Source organism: Watersipora subatra, chromosome 10, assembly GCF_963576615.1.
Source record: "Watersipora subatra chromosome 10, tzWatSuba1.1, whole genome shotgun sequence".
NCBI lineage: Eukaryota > Metazoa > Bryozoa > Gymnolaemata > Cheilostomatida > Watersiporidae > Watersipora > Watersipora subatra.
Genome location: NC_088717.1, coordinates 16,594,116 through 16,615,211, shown reverse-complemented (window position 1 = coordinate 16,615,211; position 21,096 = coordinate 16,594,116). Strand labels below are relative to the sequence as shown.

General features: G+C 35.8%; 1 protein-coding gene across 1 annotated transcript in view; it reads right to left on the bottom strand.

Moving 5' to 3' along the window:
* The window catches only part of LOC137405716 (transmembrane protein 131-like), an 82,645-nt gene that overhangs the window by 39,316 nt on the left and 22,233 nt on the right, over positions 1-21,096 (bottom strand). Inside the window, exons 10-18 of the mRNA XM_068092077.1 lie at positions 18,935-19,152; positions 14,889-15,045; positions 11,235-11,411; positions 11,033-11,134; positions 10,811-10,933; positions 10,090-10,194; positions 8,188-8,274; positions 4,520-4,672; positions 880-1,067 (exon numbers count right to left, since the gene is read on the bottom strand). Of these exons, the coding sequence (XP_067948178.1) occupies positions 880-1,067; positions 4,520-4,672; positions 8,188-8,274; positions 10,090-10,194; positions 10,811-10,933; positions 11,033-11,134; positions 11,235-11,411; positions 14,889-15,045; positions 18,935-19,152 (1,310 nt within the window). The remainder of the gene's footprint in view (positions 1-879; positions 1,068-4,519; positions 4,673-8,187; positions 8,275-10,089; positions 10,195-10,810; positions 10,934-11,032; positions 11,135-11,234; positions 11,412-14,888; positions 15,046-18,934; positions 19,153-21,096) is intronic.

Here is a 21,096-nt window from a genome sequence, read left to right as displayed (position 1 = left end):
AATACACAAAGAATAATAGAACTATGAAAGCCGGGGTGTCCAAAGTACGTCCTGCAAAAAAAACACTTGGTTCAGGTATTCAAAATGTGGCGTCATAATTCTCATTCAGCCTTAGGTCGTCGATCCCTTTCGCTGCCATTGAGGCTGCGTTTTTCTGTGGCATTAAGTGCTGTTAAACCCGGAGAGCGCTAATAATAAATTAAGATTCTAAATAATCAACAATGCCCGCGATCGGGCTAACGCCCAACCAATACAAACACATGTTCTGGGTTAATTAATTATGCTTCAATAAATGTACTGTCGTTGATAAAGGAAATGAAATCACATCGATTAAATTATGACCTGCGGTTGCGTGGCCCTAGGACTAAATGTCAATCGCACTTTCGCGAGATCACGCAATGTTTGAAATTAATTAGTCTCAGTCGTCACCCTTAACATCGCATTAAAAATAAAGAGCTAGTGCATAGTATCATCGGGAAACTATAGTATGGTTCTTGGAATCTGAGGTACTTATCATAGAAAAACTATGTACATGGAGAACTAATGACACTGATTCCTTTGTCATCTTCATTCGTTCTTTGGAGTTGTCCTACCTTCGCCTGCCACTAGCGTCATTATCGTCACTTTCGTAGTTGATAAATAAGCGGTAAGAGCACACAACAACGAATATGAGAATTGTGACGTCACAATTTTCGAGACTATGCCAGTAAACTTTTTCGCGGTAGAGCTCTGGGGAAATCTTATAAACACCGACCAATGTCTGTCTCACCATGGCAAACAATAGCTCATTCGAAAGCCAAGTCTCTGATGTATTGAAATATACAATAAAAAAATTATGTAATTTATGTGCTTTAACCATGTGAACAAGTTTGAGCATACCTTTTGTGACCCTGCATAGAGAGCCAGCGGTTCCTGAACATATTGTATAGATATGTGTCAACTTTATCCGTCTCAGGGGCAAGAGAAAGGCCGGCTATCCAGTTGAGACCTCCCGGGGAGTTGAGCGGCAAGCCAGCATAGCTGTCATTCACTGATCCATTATTTGCATCAAAATACAAATGCCCGATCTACAATATACTGACAAGGGTCACTAGTCTTTAGAAAAAAAATATATACCTACATAATATATATATACACACACATATATGCAGTATACATATAGTATATATTCAGTACATATATATATACAGTGAAACATGGATAACTCAAACTTCACGGGACCGAGCGAAAGTGTTTGAGTTATTAGAGCGTTCAAGTTATCAGAGCACAGTCGCAAGTGAATGTATTTATCAGTAGATACATATACAAACTACATGTATATATAAAACTAAGGTATAGGTTGTTTTTTGTAAGTTAAAGGGCATCTGATGTGGAGTTTTAAAGTATTTATCAGAAAGTATAGATATTTTTATACACTTGAGATTTGTGTGTTGTTTTAGGTGATGTGACTGCCAGAACTTTTTCAGATCAACATTGGCAAAACCTAATTGCGGTTAAAACGCTCAGAAGACATTTTTTCTTCTGAGTGTTTTACTCGAGGTCAATTTTGCCAATTTAATCTTAAAACGTCTTGTCAGTCACATCACCTAAAACTGCAAACAAATCTCAGCCCAATAGAAAATATCTATTCTTTCTAATAAATTTTAAAACTGGACATAAGTAAACATTTATGACCAATGCAAAAAAGCATGCTTTACATCTGATTAGTTGTTTCATTTAAAAAACTGATCGAGTGTACTCTGTGAGAAGGTATTTTTTTGACAAAGATCAACAGTGAGACTTATTGTAGAAATAGATTTTAAACAGTTATTATAGTCCTTAAAAACTTGTTAGTCTTTTCTAACAAAATTGGCCCATCGATAGGTACGCCTTCACTACGCACTTGTCTAAACCAAGTCAATAATACACCATCCAAATCATCGTGCGACGTTGAACGATCTCTTAGCCTTGATGAATTTTGGTCACATAATGATCTTATTCTTTCTTTTTGTTTAATCCAAGTTGACACTGTACTTTTTGGAAGATTTTCTCTTTTTGATAATGCTGATAGCTTTTGTCCTGCTTCGATTTCCTCGAGTACTTTAAGCTTGTCAGAAGGTTTCCACGCTTTTCTTTGCTTGCGTGATGCCATTGTAAAGTGGATGTCTGTTGTAGCGGACGCCAAGCCACGAGCCTATTTGTGACATTTTATCTTTATGTATCCGCATATAATCACTGTTACAATATGTATTTTGCATGCTGTGTCTATCTTTATTAAATTTTTATCGCTAATACCTTCTAACGTTTATAGCTTGGCCGTAACTAAGCGAACGTCTTAGCGACCCTATTAATCATTTATATACGATTTTTTTTTCGGTTCCATTATACGGTAGGGGGAAATTATATGTACACTATACGCGTATAAAAAGCGCTTTCGTTAATAAAGCAGAGTGGTCTCAGCTCCGCGACTAGTGGAAACTCCTTCGAAACAAATTGAACGAAAACCATGTTTGTGAATTCGGCAAAAAACTGTTCGAGTTAACAGTGCCGAGATCGAGTTATATAGAGCCATTTATCATTGCGTGGGAACGGACCAAGCAAATCCATTTGAGTTAACCATGTGTTCGATATATCCGAGGGCGAGTTATCCATGTTTCACTGTATATGTCTAAATCGATATCTATATATTTTTATAGACTTCAAAGTTTCTCTTTTGTTTGTTGGTCTGTCTGTGTGCCCAATTATAGCAACAACATAAAAAATCTGTTGTGGACTGGATTTGAACTTACAACCTCCTGTTTTGCAAACAGGCATTTATTCATTACATTACACTGTGCTACTGATTGTACCGTGTAACCCCGCCATATGACATTAATTCGTTCCGGTTTCGGCATCGTAAGGGTAAAAATCCAGCTTAAGTAGGCATAGAAACCCATAGTAATTATCTAATGCAAGCACACCAGGTAAAAAACATCCAAATTTTATATACGTACTGTACATATCAAAAATTAGTTATAAAAATTGTATGCTAGCCTTAGTGACTATAATTACCTACAGTAACGTTAGTGAATGTAGGGGTTATGATTAGCAAGAAAATGTAACATTACGATGTACTATGTGCAGATGTACCGTAGAAAGTTCTTACCTTCGAGACAGACGTATAATATAAACTTTTAATATAACCTAAATGGATTTAGCTTACTAAACACACACTTGAAGCTAACTTTCAGTATGTATTTTACTTGATTAACCTTTAATTTTGTCATCATCTAAAATTTTATCTCCCATTTGTTTCTGGTTTCGTTTTCGCTATAACTTTTAACTGACCTCATTGGAAACTTTTTTCAACCTAATTCGACAAGAAAGCCTGAGTGATGTTGTTTTCGAAAGCAGCTTTTCACATAATTGTCCTTTTAATATCCATCGAAAAAAAGATGAAATTTTAGTTACCTTTGGAGTGACATGACTTGAGCCGGTGCATGTATTCACTTTCACTTTTCCCTAACTTTCACACAGAGAATGCTGAGCCAGACAGAGAGAATGGTGAGCTGGACAGAGAGAATGGTGAGCTGGACAGAGAATGGTGAGCTGGACAGAGAGAATGCTGAGCAGGACAGAGAGAATGGTGAGCTGGACAGAGAGAATGCTGAGCAGGACAGAAAGAATGGTGAGCTGGACTGAGAGAATGGTGAGCTGGACAGAGAGAATGGTGAGCTGGACAGAGAGAATGCTGAGCAGGACAGAGAGAATGCTGAGCTGGACAGAGAGAATGCTGAGCTGGAGAGAGAGCCAGCATTGCATGTCTTTCGTCCGATCTGAGAGGGATTTCGGTGAATAGTATGTTGGCGTTTTCGTTATTACAACGTATTCAGAATACCCACTGCCAAATTTTGAATAACCAAAAATGTTTTTGTTGATATCGTATGATGAAAAGATGTCTCATGGGGGAGGGGGCAAAAAAGAGTCATGTTCCCCAACGTAAAGCGTAAAATAGCATAACAGGGACATTGTAATCTGGAAGATGCCCTGTACTATGGAACACATTGTGCGCATACTTATTACACATGCTAATCTTTCATGGCTTCACGCTTAACACTTCAGCTAGCATTTTGCTACCATTGTTGGCCGGAAGAAAAATGCTTAAACTCACATGGACAGCAAGATTATTACGGTCAGTATAGACCCATAGTTGGCACCGCAGCCGGTACAGTATGAATTGTACAGAAATACCCAAACACATTCATCTATGTTACATTGGTAGATGATGAATATGTTGATTAAAGACCAATTTTTTGTCCAAACACTTTTTATTGATCGTGCAATGTCAGGCATTCAGTAGTACATATATGTAAGCGTATGGCATGTTGACACAATATATTACACATACAGTACAGAGGTTATAACAAGAGGCCTGCAACTCGTAGGTCGACGCTACTATATTATTGAAGTGACTTATACATATATATTAAATTACGAATGAAAATTATATTTATAGCGTATTGGGCTCAGTAGAGGGGTCTATTGAGCTATTATGACTTACAACTGTGTCCTGGAAAGGTTCAAGAACTGTCGGTGTGTTCTTTGTAGGTTCATATCTAAATCTAGAATCATCTGGGAGGAAAGAGACTTTAGTGACTTCTGTATAGTGGGTGAAGGAGCTTCGAATCTTCAATACTTTGAATGGTACTTTTGTCTGTAAAATGACAGAGTACTAGAGTGTAGACCTAACGTAGATTTCATTCTGAAGTACGCAAGACTATGTCATATGATATATTATTTAACGAAGTGCCTTGAGTATCAGTATACAGTCAAACCTCAGCACAAAAGGTTAATTGGTTCACATGTCAAAACCAAACCATTGTTTGTTGGACAATTACGATGTTTCCATAGAGTGTTAGCGTAGCGACACACCCCCATATGGCAATGCAATCATGGAAACAGTCTTGTCGTTCTCATTCTGTCACAATTTAATGTCGCTGTTAAAAAGCGAAACGTCAATTAGATGTGCCATCTTTGTGCCATGAAAATGTCGTCGCGTCTGTGATTGCGCATAGGTCTTGATTTCCTGTTGCTTTCTATGTAGACGTATGCTGTGACGTAAGGCGTCGCAGAGCCATCACTTTACTATAGCGCCTTATAGAAATATTATTTGCTTGTCGGCCCGATGTAGCACTTCGACATTGGCGCACCCAGGAGTGGCTACACTATCGCTCTATGGAAATGCAGTATAAAACCCATATGAATATTACATTTTAGTTCATTTGTTTCCACAGCCAAATTATGACACAATTGTCTAATTGAACGCCACCTCTAGTTGTCCGCCACTTTGATTATCTTTGATCATTATGAACCCATAATATCAAGTGATCAGTAAAAAGGTGTCCACAAAATCGTAATATAATGATTTGCTAACATCAACAACAATTAATTATTTTGTTGTTTCTGTTCATTCGTATCAAAGCCTGCTTTGCAACGCTGAAGCTTTTTGATTATTTCGTTAAGAATTTTGAGAGCAAAATCATAGAAATAATGAATAACTATATCAGGCTAATAGTAGTTCCTGGTTTAATGCGGTTTTGATACTTGGACATTTGTCAAAAACAGTCTACATTTACAATGGTATATGAACGCCTAGTTTTAGGCTAAAAGTTGTGCTTAGCACTTTGTGGCTAAAAGTTTATTATTATTAGTGCAAAATGCAACGCGTAAATGTTTTGCTCCGCCAAAAAATTGTTAAGACGCTTATATCGACTAGTTCAGCAGTGCAGAAGAACAGTTGAGATCAGAAGACATTCAAGAAGGTACTGAACAGCCCGAAGAAAAACAAGCAGAACGTAACTCGCCGGAGCAAACGATGCAAATGTTTGTGTTTCGAAAATATCCACTTTTGTTTCTCCATGTATTATAGGAATGATTTGTTTATGTAAATTGTTCTTTGAATACATATTTGTAGCATTACACAGACTATTATTATAAAACTTATAAATTTACCGATTTATAGCATATGCTTTGATAGCATCCTTGCGCTCATCTTAAGGGATCGAGGCCCTTAGCTCATCTTCTATTGCACATAGAAAGTCAGGTTTGTTTGCAAACTGTAGCAAACATCTATGAATGCAACGAGCTTTTATGCAATATTGCTAAATACAGTTAAAAATGACTTCAAACTTATAATAAAATAAAAAATTAAATGCTGAACAAATTGCGTCGCAAAGGCTAAAATAACACCGTAGGTTAATTGCAAGCAATAGATATCAACTGATAGAGATATTTATTAGCTTCCGAATGCATATTCACCGTAAAACCTCTAATTGAACGCCACCTCTAATTGAACGTCACTTCTATTTGAACGCCACCTCTATTTGAACGCAACCTTTAATAGAACACCACCTTTATTTGACCGCCACTATGAGACAAGGGTTAAAAATGAAGCACCACCATTTATTTCAACGCCACCTCCATTTGTCCGCCACTTTGACATTCTTTATGAACCCATATCAAGTGATCAGTAAAAAGTGTACACAAAACCGTATTACTAATTAACTGTTTACATCAATAACAATCAATTCTCTCGTTGTTCTGCTCCAAAGCTTTTCACTTGTTTTCCGTTAAAACTTTGAAAGCAATGCTATAGAAAAAATTAATAATGGTCTCGGGTTAATACTAGTTCCTTGTTTAACGCGGTCTTAATACTTCGAAGTACAATGTACATGTATATGAAAAGCGGTTTACATTTACAACGTACAAAAGTTACGTTTACCGAGCAAAACTTTTACGCATTGCATCTGTGCTAAACGCATAATGTAAAAGCTTTGGGTATACTACAGTTTTGCTCTGCCAAAAAAATATTTGGCGACTAATATCGACTAGTTTAGCGGTGCACAAGATGAGTGGAAGGTATTGGACATCAGAAAATGTTCGTTTCATCGAACGTAACAACTGGAACGCAGCTAATCGAGCAAACAATGCCAATATTTTGGTTTTAAAAACGTTAATTTTAGTTTCTTGCGTGTAATATAAGTATGATTCGTTTATGACACTTGTTCGTGAATACATATTTGTAGCATTTGATAGATTATAATTATATAACTTCTAAATTTGATAGCGTCACTGCAGTAATCTGATATTACAATTGATCAATGCTCGTAACGCCTCTTCTATTGCACATAAAAAACTAGTTTTGACCGCAAACCGTAGCAAACATCAATGAGCGCAATGAGCATTTATGCAACATTGGTAAATATAAATATAAAATATGCCTTTAAATTTAGAATGAAATAGTAAATTGAAATCTCTGATAAATTGCAAAGCATGGCACAGGATATGGGTCATGATCTCAGAAACCATGCTTAAGTAGGGTGTGTGAGATTTGGAGTTATCTACACTAGCAGAAAGAAAAAATTCTAACAGTTAATTTGCAAACAAACTTTTTAATTCTAGCCTAATTACAGCAGATTTTATGGTCAACAAACTGAATACATGTTTACCATTATTGTGAAAACATAGTTCTGAGAAAACTGGTGTTAAAGTTTGAGAAACGAAAACCAATGCACAATTTTGTTTGCATTTCATAACGTCATTGCAACCATTGATTTCTGTGATCGATACACATATATCATTGCAGATTAATTTCAAGCAATAGATAACAACTGGTAGAGATATCTCTCGGCTTCCCAATACATAGTTTATTTAAAGATCTTTGACAAGTTAGAGGTAAATTAGCAGATTTATAGCATCGAAAAGGTTTAACATCCGAAATATATCCGATATTTTGCTCCTCCGAAAAAGAGGGCAAAATATAGGGGTCATCCGCTTCGCCCAAAAAAAGGGCTGAATTTATCTTCCCAAGATTCTGACGATCCATTTAAAAGTAAATGCCAGCCTGTATTTAAACGCCACCTCCAATTGATCGCCCCTTTGGAAGAAGTGTTGAAAAATAGAGCGCCACGCTGTTCAAATAGAGGTTTTACGGTATGCTGAATTTTAATGCGCAGGTTGAAAATGGGCACATTGAACTGGATATATGAGATGTTTTGACTGTTCAGGGGAGACATAGCGCTGTTCTGCTTCCCAATTTGTAAATTTTTGAGATAAAAACATACAACAACCTTACAGGCTTGATGCAAATCCACTCACCGCTACTTGAGTAATGTCAAATGCAGCATCTGTCTATAGAGTATATAAACAAATTGTCAAACTGGTACTCACTGGAAACGCTTTATCGAATACAATTTTTTCAGGTATAGATTTCACACTTCCTGCTGATGTCCGAAACTTCAATGGCACATAAAATGTCTACAGAACAAATAAATAATCTCTAGACAGTGTTGATGATACAATGTAATGGGCAATGTACTACTTGCACAAAACACCTTGCAGACAGGACACGACACATCAAAGTACAAAACGACTCAAGAGTGCATGAAATGCTGCAATATTAACCCATTCAGGCCTGTTTCCGGTTATCACGGGAAGAGTTGTATTCTCCTAGGACCTGATCCCGGATTCTCCGGGTCAAATTTTGATTCACTCTATTGCTTAGCTGTTTAGGTACATCGGTTTTATTTATTCACCAAACGAAGTTTAAGAGCCGGGGCATCATTTTAATACTAAATATGTGATTGGACAATAGATTTTTAACTAACAAATTACGTGATAGATATTAACTGTTCTGAAAATTTGTTGATCGCCGTTTTGGAAAAAGTTTATTCGGACGATGGCAAACTTCTCAAGTGAATCAGATGTGGTAATCAGCTCAGAGGAAGAAAATAGCAACAAAATTAATGTTCAAGAAAAAATTGAGACCTTATTCATGAAAGAAGGTAAGTTTTATGTGAATATATATAGAATTTTACCAAAAAAAAATGATAAAAAGCCGAAACTTTTGTTGTGAATTTCGAAAAAACTATACTCTAACAGTGTAAGATATGGATTTTTTTATGATACACATGATTATAACATTTTCAATCAAATAAAATTTAGGTTTTTATCAATTTTTAGAACTCATCACTTGATTATCCTATAATAAATAATAATTTTATGATTTTCTTGTAGAACTACAAGAACTACCAAAGCCAAGAAAATACTGCATCAATCAATTGATAATTGGAGCAAATGTGCATGGGTAGTTGGCATCAAATAACTCTCAATGTCTCGTCATTTTTTTTATGAATACATTTTTATATATATATTTTTATACATATACATGTAAAAAATGTTCCTTTTTCGTGCATCTTCATTTTTACTGCATTTTTTACAGTTTACTTTACTTTATTTTTACATATATTTTTCTTGCTGGTGATTGTCTGTTAGCTGGTAACTTATTATCTTGTTTTATGCATAATATATCCATAATAACCTCTGCAATGCATTTCAATATAAATTACTAAGCTGTTCGATTATGTAATTGATAAAACTGTCAGCGATGTAGTGTTAGCTAGAAGCATGTAACACCTGTTCTATTACTTGGAATTGAGAAATCTTTTTTTTTGCTTTGCTGCTGATAAAGCTCCCTATCAATCTAACATAGTCCAACAATGTCACTACCAAAAAACTGCTTGATAGCTGCTTTGAAACATAAAAATTCACTTTGATCCAAAATATTTTTCGCGGAAGTATTAGAAATTGTGGTTAGTAGAATTTGTAAAGCTACAGAGATATTTATATCAAATTGTAGCCTGGAATGTTTCAGTTAAGCTGCAAAAAAACAAATCAAGATTATTATGAAAAGTACTGTAGTTATACTCAATTTCGTGTAGCTCCATTTTAATTATAAGGCTACTGAAAAATTAATTAGGCTTGGGGGACAGTCAACCGATAACTAATTAGTACTGAATGGGTTAAGCTTGACACATACATTATGTGTATCCCTGGCTGTTATTCTTGTGGCTGCTACTGCTTTCCCAAACCTAGCATTTTAAATGCCTAGTGGACCAAGTAAAAATGCAGTGAGTGATGTTTCCAAAACATCCTTCCTTCCGTTATTTAGTTGACAAAGTTGCAAAGGCAGACAGCAACTGGAGTTGCCATCTTGGCATGAGAACAGATGACAAGTTGTGTTCACTGAAGGAAAACTGGTACTATTTAATGAGAGATGATAACTCCACATACATCAAAGTTGGTAGAAACCCGAATATCAACAAGATAGTTTCCATCACTTTTTGGAGCTTTCAGTTTCACTTTGTAGACAGCGAAATGATTAGCCTTCAGTGTTAACTACAACAAGCAGATACAACAAGAACAAGTTTTTATCATCTATAAAATAGACTTAAAGAGAACTTACATACAATTTTAGTAGATTTTTCATCAGAAAGTATCAATATTTTTATATCATTAGCGAATTTTTTAATGTTTTAGGTCAGCTTACTGCCAGGATGGATGTTTAAATATTAAAATCAACCAAACTTGTCAGCAGTTAAAATGCTGAGATCAAACAAAAGTGCAAATGTACAACGTCTATAGTTACAACAGAGAGGCAGAATACAGCTATAATCTATATCAATTATAGAAATGACAGCAACTAGTGACATCATTTCAGCATGTATTTTTCTTCTGTGCAGTTTAACCTCATTCAGGTTTTGTTGATTTCAATCTTGAAACATCCTCGCGGTCAAATCACCTCAAATATCAAAAACAACTGCAAATGTTAGAATAATATCGACCGGTACATTCTGATAAAATTTACTGAAATTGTGTGTAATTTCATCTTTAAACCACCATTTCTAGATGGTCACAAGTTGTCTCTATTATTTTACAGAAAGAGAAGATAACACTCAATGTATAAAACAGACTTCACAGACTGAACTTTACATAATAAAGCAACAATAAATACCGGATCGGTGTCTAAGTTCAACAAGTTAGGTGGGCGTGTCAGTGTACTGCCTTTTCCTTCCTCCACCCCAAAGAGTTCTACTTGTGTCACTACCGAGGTCGAATAGATATCTTGAATTTCTACCTGATAATTGAATAGAAGAACAATGAAACTTAACATCTGACTGAGGCAAAATTACTAAATGCGCACAAAGCCCAAAATCATCATAGCCTGAATACTTACATTAACTGGATTATTATTGCGAAGGGTGAAATAGAGCTCCCGTGTCTCACTGAAACCTAGTGAGCCAAAGTCTAACTCTTTGCTATTATGCTGAAATACGGTCTGCAAAAATACCAGTGAACATATGATAACAATTACTAAACAACAATCAAAACATAATATGTTGAACAGGGCAAAATACATTTGTTTTCCAAGCGCATACCTCCAATTTTCCATCATATATGTGTAGAGAAACGGTGAATACCGAGACATTTGTGTATACCAGAACTTTTGCAGAAACTGTGCCATGTATGCGTTTTACGGCCGAGTTTATAGTGAGCTTTACAAGGTTGATCTTTGCTTTGGGCTGTATAACTAGCTGTCGGTCTATATCGGTCATCTACAAGCGGTAAGTATGCTCCCCATTACATACGATATAGATACTGCATTCATAACTTACTTCTATATCGGTCATCTACAAGCGGTAAGTATGCTCCCCATTACATACGATATAGATACTGCATTCATAACTTACTTCTATATCGGTCATCTACAAGCGGTAAGTATGCTCCCCATTACATACGATATAGATACTGCATTCATAACTTACTTCTATATCGGTCATCTACAAGCGGTAAGTATGCTCCCCATTACATACGATATAGACACTGCATTCATAACTTACTTCTATATCGGTCATCTACAAGCGGTAAGTATGCTCCCCATTACATACGATATAGACACTGCATTCATAACTTACTTCTATATCGGTCATCTACAAGCGGTAAGTATGCTCCCCATTACATACGATATAGACACTGCATTCATAACTTACTTCTATATCGGTCATCTACAAGCGGTAAGTATGCTCCCCATTACATACGATATAGACACTGCATTCATAACTTACTTCTATATCGGTCATCTACAAGCGGTAAGTATGCTCCCCATTACATACGATATAGACACTGCATTCATAACTTACTTCTATATCGGTCATCTACAAGCGGTAAGTATGCTCCCCATTACATACGATATAGATACTGCATTCATAACTTACTTCTATATCGGTCATCTACAAGCGGTAAGTATGCTCCCCATTACATACGATATAGATACTGCATTCATAACTTACTTCTATATCGGTCATCTACAAGCGGTAAGTATGCTCCCCATTACATACGATATAGATACTGCATTCATAACTTACTTCTATATCGGTCATCTACAAGCGGTAAGTATGCTCCCCATTACATACGATATAGACACTGCATTCATAACTTACTTCTATATCGGTCATCTACAAGCGGTAAGTATGCTCCCCATTACATACGATATAGATACTGCATTCATAACTTACTTCTATATCGGTCATCTACAAGCGGTAAGTATGCTCCCCATTACATACGATATAGACACTGCATTCATAACTTACTTCTATATCGGTCATCTACAAGCGGTAAGTATGCTCCCCATTACATACGATATAGATACTGCATTCATAACTTACTTCTATATCGGTCATCTACAAGCGGTAAGTATGCTCCCCATTACATACGATATAGACACTGCATTCATAACTTACTTCTATATCGGTCATCTACAAGCGGTAAGTATGCTCCCCATTACATACGATATAGATACTGCATTCATAACTTACTTCTATATCGGTCATCTACAAGCGGTAAGTATGCTCCCCATTACATACGATATAGATACTGCATTCATAACTTACTTCTATATCGGTCATCTACAAGCGGTAAGTATGCTCCCCATTACATACGATATAGACACTGCATTCATAACTTACTTCTATATCGGTCATCTACAAGCGGTAAGTATGCTCCCCATTACATACGATATAGACACTGCATTCATAACTTACTTCTATATCGGTCATCTACAAGCGGTAAGTATGCTCCCCATTACATACGATATAGATACTGCATTCATAACTTACTTCTATATCGGTCATCTACAAGCGGTAAGTATGCTCCCCATTACATACGATATAGATACTGCATTCATAACTTACTTCTACATCGGTCATCTACAAGCGGTAAGTATGCTCCCCATTACATACGATATAGATACTGCATTCATAACTTACTTCTATATCGGTCATCTACAAGCGGTAAGTATGCTCCCCATTACATACGATATAGATACTGCATTCATAACTTACTTCTATATCGGTCATCTACAAGCGGTAAGTATGCTCCCCATTACATACGATATAGACACTGCATTCATAACTTACTTCTATATCGGTCATCTACAAGCGGTAAGTATGCTCCCCATTACATACGATATAGACACTGCATTCACAACTTACTTCTATATCGGTCATCTACAAGCGGTAAGTATGCTCCCCATTACATACGATATAGACACTGCATTCATAACTTACTTCTATATCGGTCATCTACAAGCGGTAAGTATGCTCCCCATTACATACGATATAGATACTGCATTCATAACTTACTTCTATATCGGTCATCTACAAGCGGTAAGTATGCTCCCCATTACATACGATATAGACACTGCATTCATAACTTCGACTGTTGACAATATTTTAACAGTCTCTATCTCACTATTACTATGGCAACCTACAGTGGCACCCTTTGTACGTAAACAAAGTGGTGTGCGAAATAAACTGAACCATTTTGTTGGAAAACAAATTCTCTTTTACAACATTGTTATTCATTGTAAATTAGTCAACAGCCGTAAATTATATATTAAATTAATACTCATTTTGTCCTGATTTTAAACATGTAAACCAAACAGCGGTAAAATATACTTTGAATGATTATGTAGGCTAAAATCTGAACAATTTATTTTTAATGGTTGAAGATAATAATACGTACAGACACGATCACATCACATACATTTTTATTTGCTTATTAAATATCGTATGTCGTTGACTTATTGACTATAGAAAGTAAAGTTCTTGACAAGCCAATTTAGTCTCAAAACTGTATGGCACTGTTTGGGTGCGCTGTCTAAGCACACTGTTTGAGAAAATTGGGCTAAGACAGTCATACTAGTTAATTTAACCTGCCAGAAACTGGCCTCAAAAATTAAGCAATGCGACCTTCTTTAACACGAAGCGAGCTGACTGTCCGATGCGCTAAAAAAAGATCGTCGAGAGTAATAGCTATGTGCCCAATCATTCCGCAACGCAGCACATTGGTTGAGTAGTGCAGCTGGTAATGTGACTGGATGCCAAGCCAAATATCTGAGTTCAATTCATGGGTAAAACGTTATTTTTTCTCTAACCTGTACGAGTGGCAAAAGGGGAACACGGCTCTTATTATAGTAAAGACTAGCTGAATGCCCGGCGGGGAGGGCGGGGCATGGGTAATAAAATATTCATCCAATGAATTTTAGTAAGTTGAGCTAGTCTAAATCTTTACTACGATACAAGCCGTGAAGCCAGCTTGACGTTAGGTGTAATGACGTTACTCATGATGATCAAAGAATGTCAAAGTGGCGGTCAAATGGAGGTAGCATTCAATTAAAATGTGGCAATCGATTTTTCAACCCTTCTCCTATAGCGGTTGTCAAATAAAGGTGGCGGTTAAAGAGAGGTCTCAACACACCAACAACTAACACACTACGAGCACAGTTGTTCGGAGTCGTGACACCAACAACTAACACACAACGAGCACAGTTGTTCGGAGTCGTGTGACTAAAAATGTGAGGTTACTTTTATCAGTCAGCAGATGTGACACAGACCTGCAATTATTCAACATTAGGTTGACCTTTTTCTATTGTGCTAATACTGTCATCAACTTTGAAGCACCGTCATGAAACAAAAAAAAATGAAGGATCTTTCTAGGTAGATGATTCTCATACGACTAATACAAGTACTAACCTTGAGCCAAGCGACCTCTTCAGATATGGAGACATTATATATAACGAGAGGCCTGTTAAACCTGTTCCTGACACGCAGAGAGCGAACTAGGTCAGACGACTGATCTATATCTGATGTATGTACAATTAGGTCAGAGGATGGATCAAGCTCCAGAGTCCTACAAGGCAGTTCACAGAAAAATTACTTCGAGTGTAATAGAAAACATTATAGGCCTAAGAGAGGTAATCCTATAGATAAATGAACAAATATAGATATAAGATAAAATAACTATATAAATAAAAATATATATAATAAACATATACATATTTTATATATGATAAATATATATATAAAATATGTATCTATATAAATATAGATATAAGGTTTATATACCTATGGGTAATCCTTTGGCCTTATAAGATTGTAGAGAGCAAAAGTGCAAATACCCAATATATTTAGCTGTGACGAGTACAAAACCATCATAGAAATCAGACATTCTCATATTAAACTAGTAGAATATCGCAGGCTTCTCAAAGTAGTAAACAGTAATGGCAAATAAAAATTTGATATTATATATGCAAAAAAATAAAAGATTTCAAAAGGTGATACAAACATCAACATGTGTATTTTAGAGCCTGGTCGCCAATTTCTGTTTAAAAAAAACTATTTATCAACATATTTTAAGAAACAATGAAAAAACTATATAGCTTAAAATGCTAACAAAATAAAATAACTTTTTGGAAAGAAAGTTAAAATCAGTTTAATGAGCGAGCCAACGATGGCAATCTTTCCTCGATATTCCTTACTGTGTGCCAACTTTAACTGTCATAATAGCCTTAGAGCAGATAGAAAACATCACTTTCATTATAATTATGTTATCCGTTAAGCGCTGCTAGAGTTGAGAGGAAAACAAATTCAAAATGTGTGAACTTTGGTTTAAACTTCAAACAGGCTTCTTATTTTAGTTGCAACTAGTTGGTGATTCATGACCGATAATCAGAAAAGGCAAAATTATAGTAAAGCATTTGTTGCTAAAGCTTGCGACTGTCTGAATCTATTGCACGACTCACTACAAGTCTTTCCATAGATACGATCAACCATTTTTAAAATCAACAAATTCACATTGCTTTCAATAAAATATACTTTGACAACATTTCTCAAGCAATGATTAGCGAACAGATCTGTTGTCTGATGGCAGTTGATTTATTTTTCACGAAAATGAATTTGTTAATGTTTCCCTGGCAATATCAAACCCGAACCAACAACCACTATGACAAAATTTGCTAGGTTTACCCATACGCAGTTGACCTGGTGACTGTTCAGCTGTATGCCTAATGCTTCTCCTAGTGCTGAACTATTTATAAGGCCAAAAGAGTATAGTAAGCCCTCAGTTTTTGAAGTTAATGGAGACCGGGCGTCCCCTGTGATAAGTGAAAATTCGCAAAATACAAACTAATTATTTAAAGTATAAAAATGAGCTAAATTTAACACCAGAACACTTAGAGGTTGGCTTGCAACAAAATTCACATTACAGTTATTTGGTATCAAAAGATTCACCATGTCTTACTCTGCTGTGTTGTAGGTGCAAAATATGTGGAAATGTGATTACAAGCTCTTAAAAGCTCAAAAAACGAACAGTTAATCGCAGCCACACGGAGACCGCCATAGTTTGGATTCTCTTTCCAAAATGGCTCAAATGTGACGTAGTTGTGGGAGATGGCTTCTGTTTACACTTTCAAGCAACCTTATTCGTCGAAATATTTTCACAAATATACTTCACGCCTTCAATAAAACCATGTCTAATGTTTTTAAGCGTCTGTTTTATCGTCGTTGTAATGCTGTCACTTTTAGCACTGATATCTTATAACTTATCGTGAAAATTCGTTCAATTTTTTAACCTTAGCTCGAAGGAGTACATATCATTGTCTGATAATCATGACGAGCCTGTTGGTCACCTGTGATAATTGAAAATCGCTGCAGAAATTATTTGCGAAGTATTGGGTCACATGATCAGATTACGACTAGACGATTAGACAGAGTCGAAACAAAACTGTAAAGTAGCGAGCATCTATATTTGATACGGGGTCTTCAGTAAAACCCGAAGTGTTTGTCATCAAGTAGTGCTACGATGAGTTTTATATTGAGCCTTTTATTGGCCTTTCAATTCACGTGAGAACATCACGTGACAAAACAATAACCAAATTTAATGACTACGTCAGAGAAATAAACAGATTCCAATCGACAGCGGCTTTTCGATTTTTAGCTTTTAAGAGGTTGTAATCACATTTCCACATATTTTGCACCTACAACACAACAGAGTAAGACATGGTGAATCTTTTGATACCAAATAACTGTAATGTGAATTTTGTCGCAAGTCAACCTTTAAGTGTTCTGGTGTTTCTAAACATATTTTATTTATTTCCTATATACTAAATGAGTAAATTAAAGTTATCTTGTTTGACCTTCAGTTTATATTTCAACTTCAGTCCCAAATTTTAAGCCAAGTCATGCACTTATGTAGGAGGGTTGGAAATTGTTCTGGATCAGGTCTAAATATTTGTATTTGTGATTAACTGTGCTCGTTGTGAGGATCAAGTCACATATTTGTAAATGCAATGCTGTTTTAATGCATTTTCTTGTAATTATTTTAACAAACATTTTTTATCCGCGAAGTACTGAAACCACGAAAGGGGAACCGCAAAGAGGGGATTACTGCACATACAATACATGTACTATACACTATGTAAGTTTCATGTAGAGATTGTTTGAAGACAGAACTAGGTAAGCCACTCGGGCTACAATGCACAGATGTGATATCTTTCTGTTGATCGGCACTTCAACAAGACAACCTTTACAAATGTGCTCTATGAAGTCTCATTCTATGCCCTGGTGAGTTTAAAGGATAATCCTGGCATCCACCTGGATATCTGACAGGCATTTGAAATGCAAAACTAAATTTGGTTTTTCCTCTTCAGTTTTATCATTTATAGTAACACTTTATGGTATAACATTTATAATCGCCAGGTTAGTTACACTGCAACACCACAACTACTGTATGAAACCAAGTTTCGAATAATTAAAACTAAGGCTAATTATTAAATCAAAATCAAGGCTAATTTTCTTCTATGAACAAATTTTGTTTAGCCTTTAAACTGTTATTTCAGCAATGATATCGACTCAGTGGTTGTTCATCTAAGATGACACAATGTGAGTGCACGAGTATATATTTAAGAATTGTCTAGTGTACTGATGCTTTATCAATCAAGCTTGCACTATGACCAGTGACTCATATACATCTACATATGACATTTTCTTACTATTACAGGCTGTAAACAACAACATTTCCAAAATAGAAAGCCTTCGTGTCTTGATGATGCACAAATGAAACCGTCGAATTAAATTGAAATTGAAGTTATATAGGACTCACAAACTGATAAACATCTGTAATTTAATCTGAAACCGGGATGAGCGGTTAACACTTGCACCCTTTGACCATCATATTATTATTTTACCTGAACATAATTAACTATTCCAAAATAGGTAAAACCTATTTAATGGACCAAAGAGCAAACAAATTGTGACAACTTTTAAACTACACGGTCTATGAAAAGCATGACACGATAGGCTGTTGATAAGCTACTACCTAAAATAAAAACCTTTTCTTACAAAGCTTACTAACACCGCACCACGCCACTCTTGCCCATACGCAAAGCGCTGTGATGAGCCGTGATATGCGGCTCGTGGTATGCAATGCGATAAACTGCTTTTAGTCCGACAGATGCGCTGGAAAATCCTAAATTAGAAAAATTTTAAATGCTGAATTGGCGCTTTTTAGTGTATCATACTGAGTTTAGCTGATATCTTTTGAAGCTAAACTAATATAATACTCTAATAATGTGCAGATACACTATTTATTTAAAAAATAAGTGGTCCAAATACCTTGCGGCATGGCCTAATTCCGGGGTCACCAATTAAATTGAACAGAGTCTACAAAATGCTAACAGAAATAAATTTAATCAACAATATAAGTACAGTCCACACCCGTAGCTATAAGAAGCAACACATACCCCTGTTCCACATGCGCCTGATATGGAACTGTCATTCGGGCACCTTGCTTGCTTATAATGACTATATTTCCCTTGTCAATGTCCACAGTTTTATGTTTAAGTAACGAGCTGTAGGTAACAGTCGCTGCAAAAGTCATCTTTTCAATGTTTCCTTCGATAGCGAGTGACGACCTGAAGTCTATAGAGATGGCTTCATTCGCAGGTTCTACTACAATATCCTAAAAGAGAAGATATTATTATTTTGAAGTTGGCAACACGAGATATCGAGTAGACAATTCCAAACTGGACTATTTCATAACGTGAGGTAATAAGGAATCAACTTGACGCATACTTTATCTAGTCAGTCAGAAACAAGATATGTTGAAAAATTACAATAGCTCAGACTAAATAGTATAGACAGTTATGTAAGTGATTACAAAGAGAAGATATGGGTTAAGATACCCGCTAGTAAAACCCTGAGGGCAGACAATGCCATCTAGACTTTATAGTCCTGACTGCGTGTACTTACAAAAAGGTGTCAATTGTACAGCCACTGATTAGCTAATGAGTTGATGACCCTGATACCTAAGTGAGCATTTTGATTGTTATAGAAACATTAGGAGCCGGATACTCATGTGATCGGCAAAAAGAGTTGATCCTAATTGGAAAGAAGACTTCAATGTATACATGTATATTGAAGCATTATATTATTATTGAGATATTATATATATATAATTATGCATACATATTATTATGTTATATACACGTGGCCCATCATATATATGTATATACATAATGGGCCACATAATATATATAATAATATATATACACAATTATATATAGTATATATATATTACATGTTAGGCTGTTAGTTAATCACTACAGACCTATTTCAAGCTGATATAGGTCTGCTTACTGAAGTTATCACCTGATTACAGTAGACCTACTATATTTGCTTGAAACAGGTCTGTAGTGATTAACTAACAGATAAGTACTTTTTATACTATACATTATACTATAATTCACTTGCACATAGTGTATTAAGTGCCTTTTCTTCATTATTTTTTATGAAACTAGCATTTATAATAATAATATATACACATATCATAATTTGATCGTGAACAAAGACACCTAACAAGCGGTATTGCGAAACGAGTTTCTATTGAAAAGATCTAACTTTCCAGATAGGTTTTACTTTAAACAAACACTCCACTTATTGCTATCAGTGTAGAGTTCTTTAGTAGCTTTGAATTTTAACTTGACCTATTCATGTTTAATCATATAATTACTTTTCAACACAAACACGTGAGAATAGAGAAACTAATTATTTACACAGAAACACACATATTCTTTTTAAAAGTTAATATATATAAAATAAAAGCAGTTTCAGCAGAAGGTGAGTGAAACATCAGAATTCAACTTTTCTTTATGCCTCTTCACATGAACATTAACTCCTACTAGCAATGAATAAAGGAAAATAAAATATAGAGAAAGATACTTTAATGTGTAACAGATACTGCATTTGAAGGCCTTTAGTGCCAATTGGAACCGCGCGATTACATACCGTTCTGTGCAATTCCTTTGCTGATTAAATCTTGATGAAAACCGTAGATCCTCTCGTTTGCAGCTTATGCACGTACACTACTTTTTGAAATTGCCAATTTCCATCATAAACGCACAGCTTCTTGTTTTTTGATTATACTAGAACACGCAGGCTTACAAAAACTATCAACATCTAAAACTATTGATAATCTACATTAAATCATCCGTGTACAGACGCTGCTTCAGTAATGGTAAAGGAAACACAGCAAACAGTTGTAGCTTCCACCAGTCAAACACTCATAGGTATATAAATTTGTGAACGCAATGTGACTTATGTTAACTAATCATCACCTATTTCATTTAGTCTGTGGATGCGTGGGCAGCCCAAAGCTTCAAGGCTATACTCTATGAGGATGTGGGCAGCCCCAAAGCTTCAAGGCTATACTCTATGGGCGTGTGGACAGCCCCACAGCTTCAAGGCTATACTCTATGGGTGTGTGGACAGCCGCACAGCTTCAAGGCTATACTCTATGGGTGTGCGAGCAGCCCCATAGTTTCAAGGCTATACTCTATGGGTGTGTGGGCACCCCCACAGCTTCAACGCTATACTACATGGGTGTGTGGACAGCCCAACGCTTCAA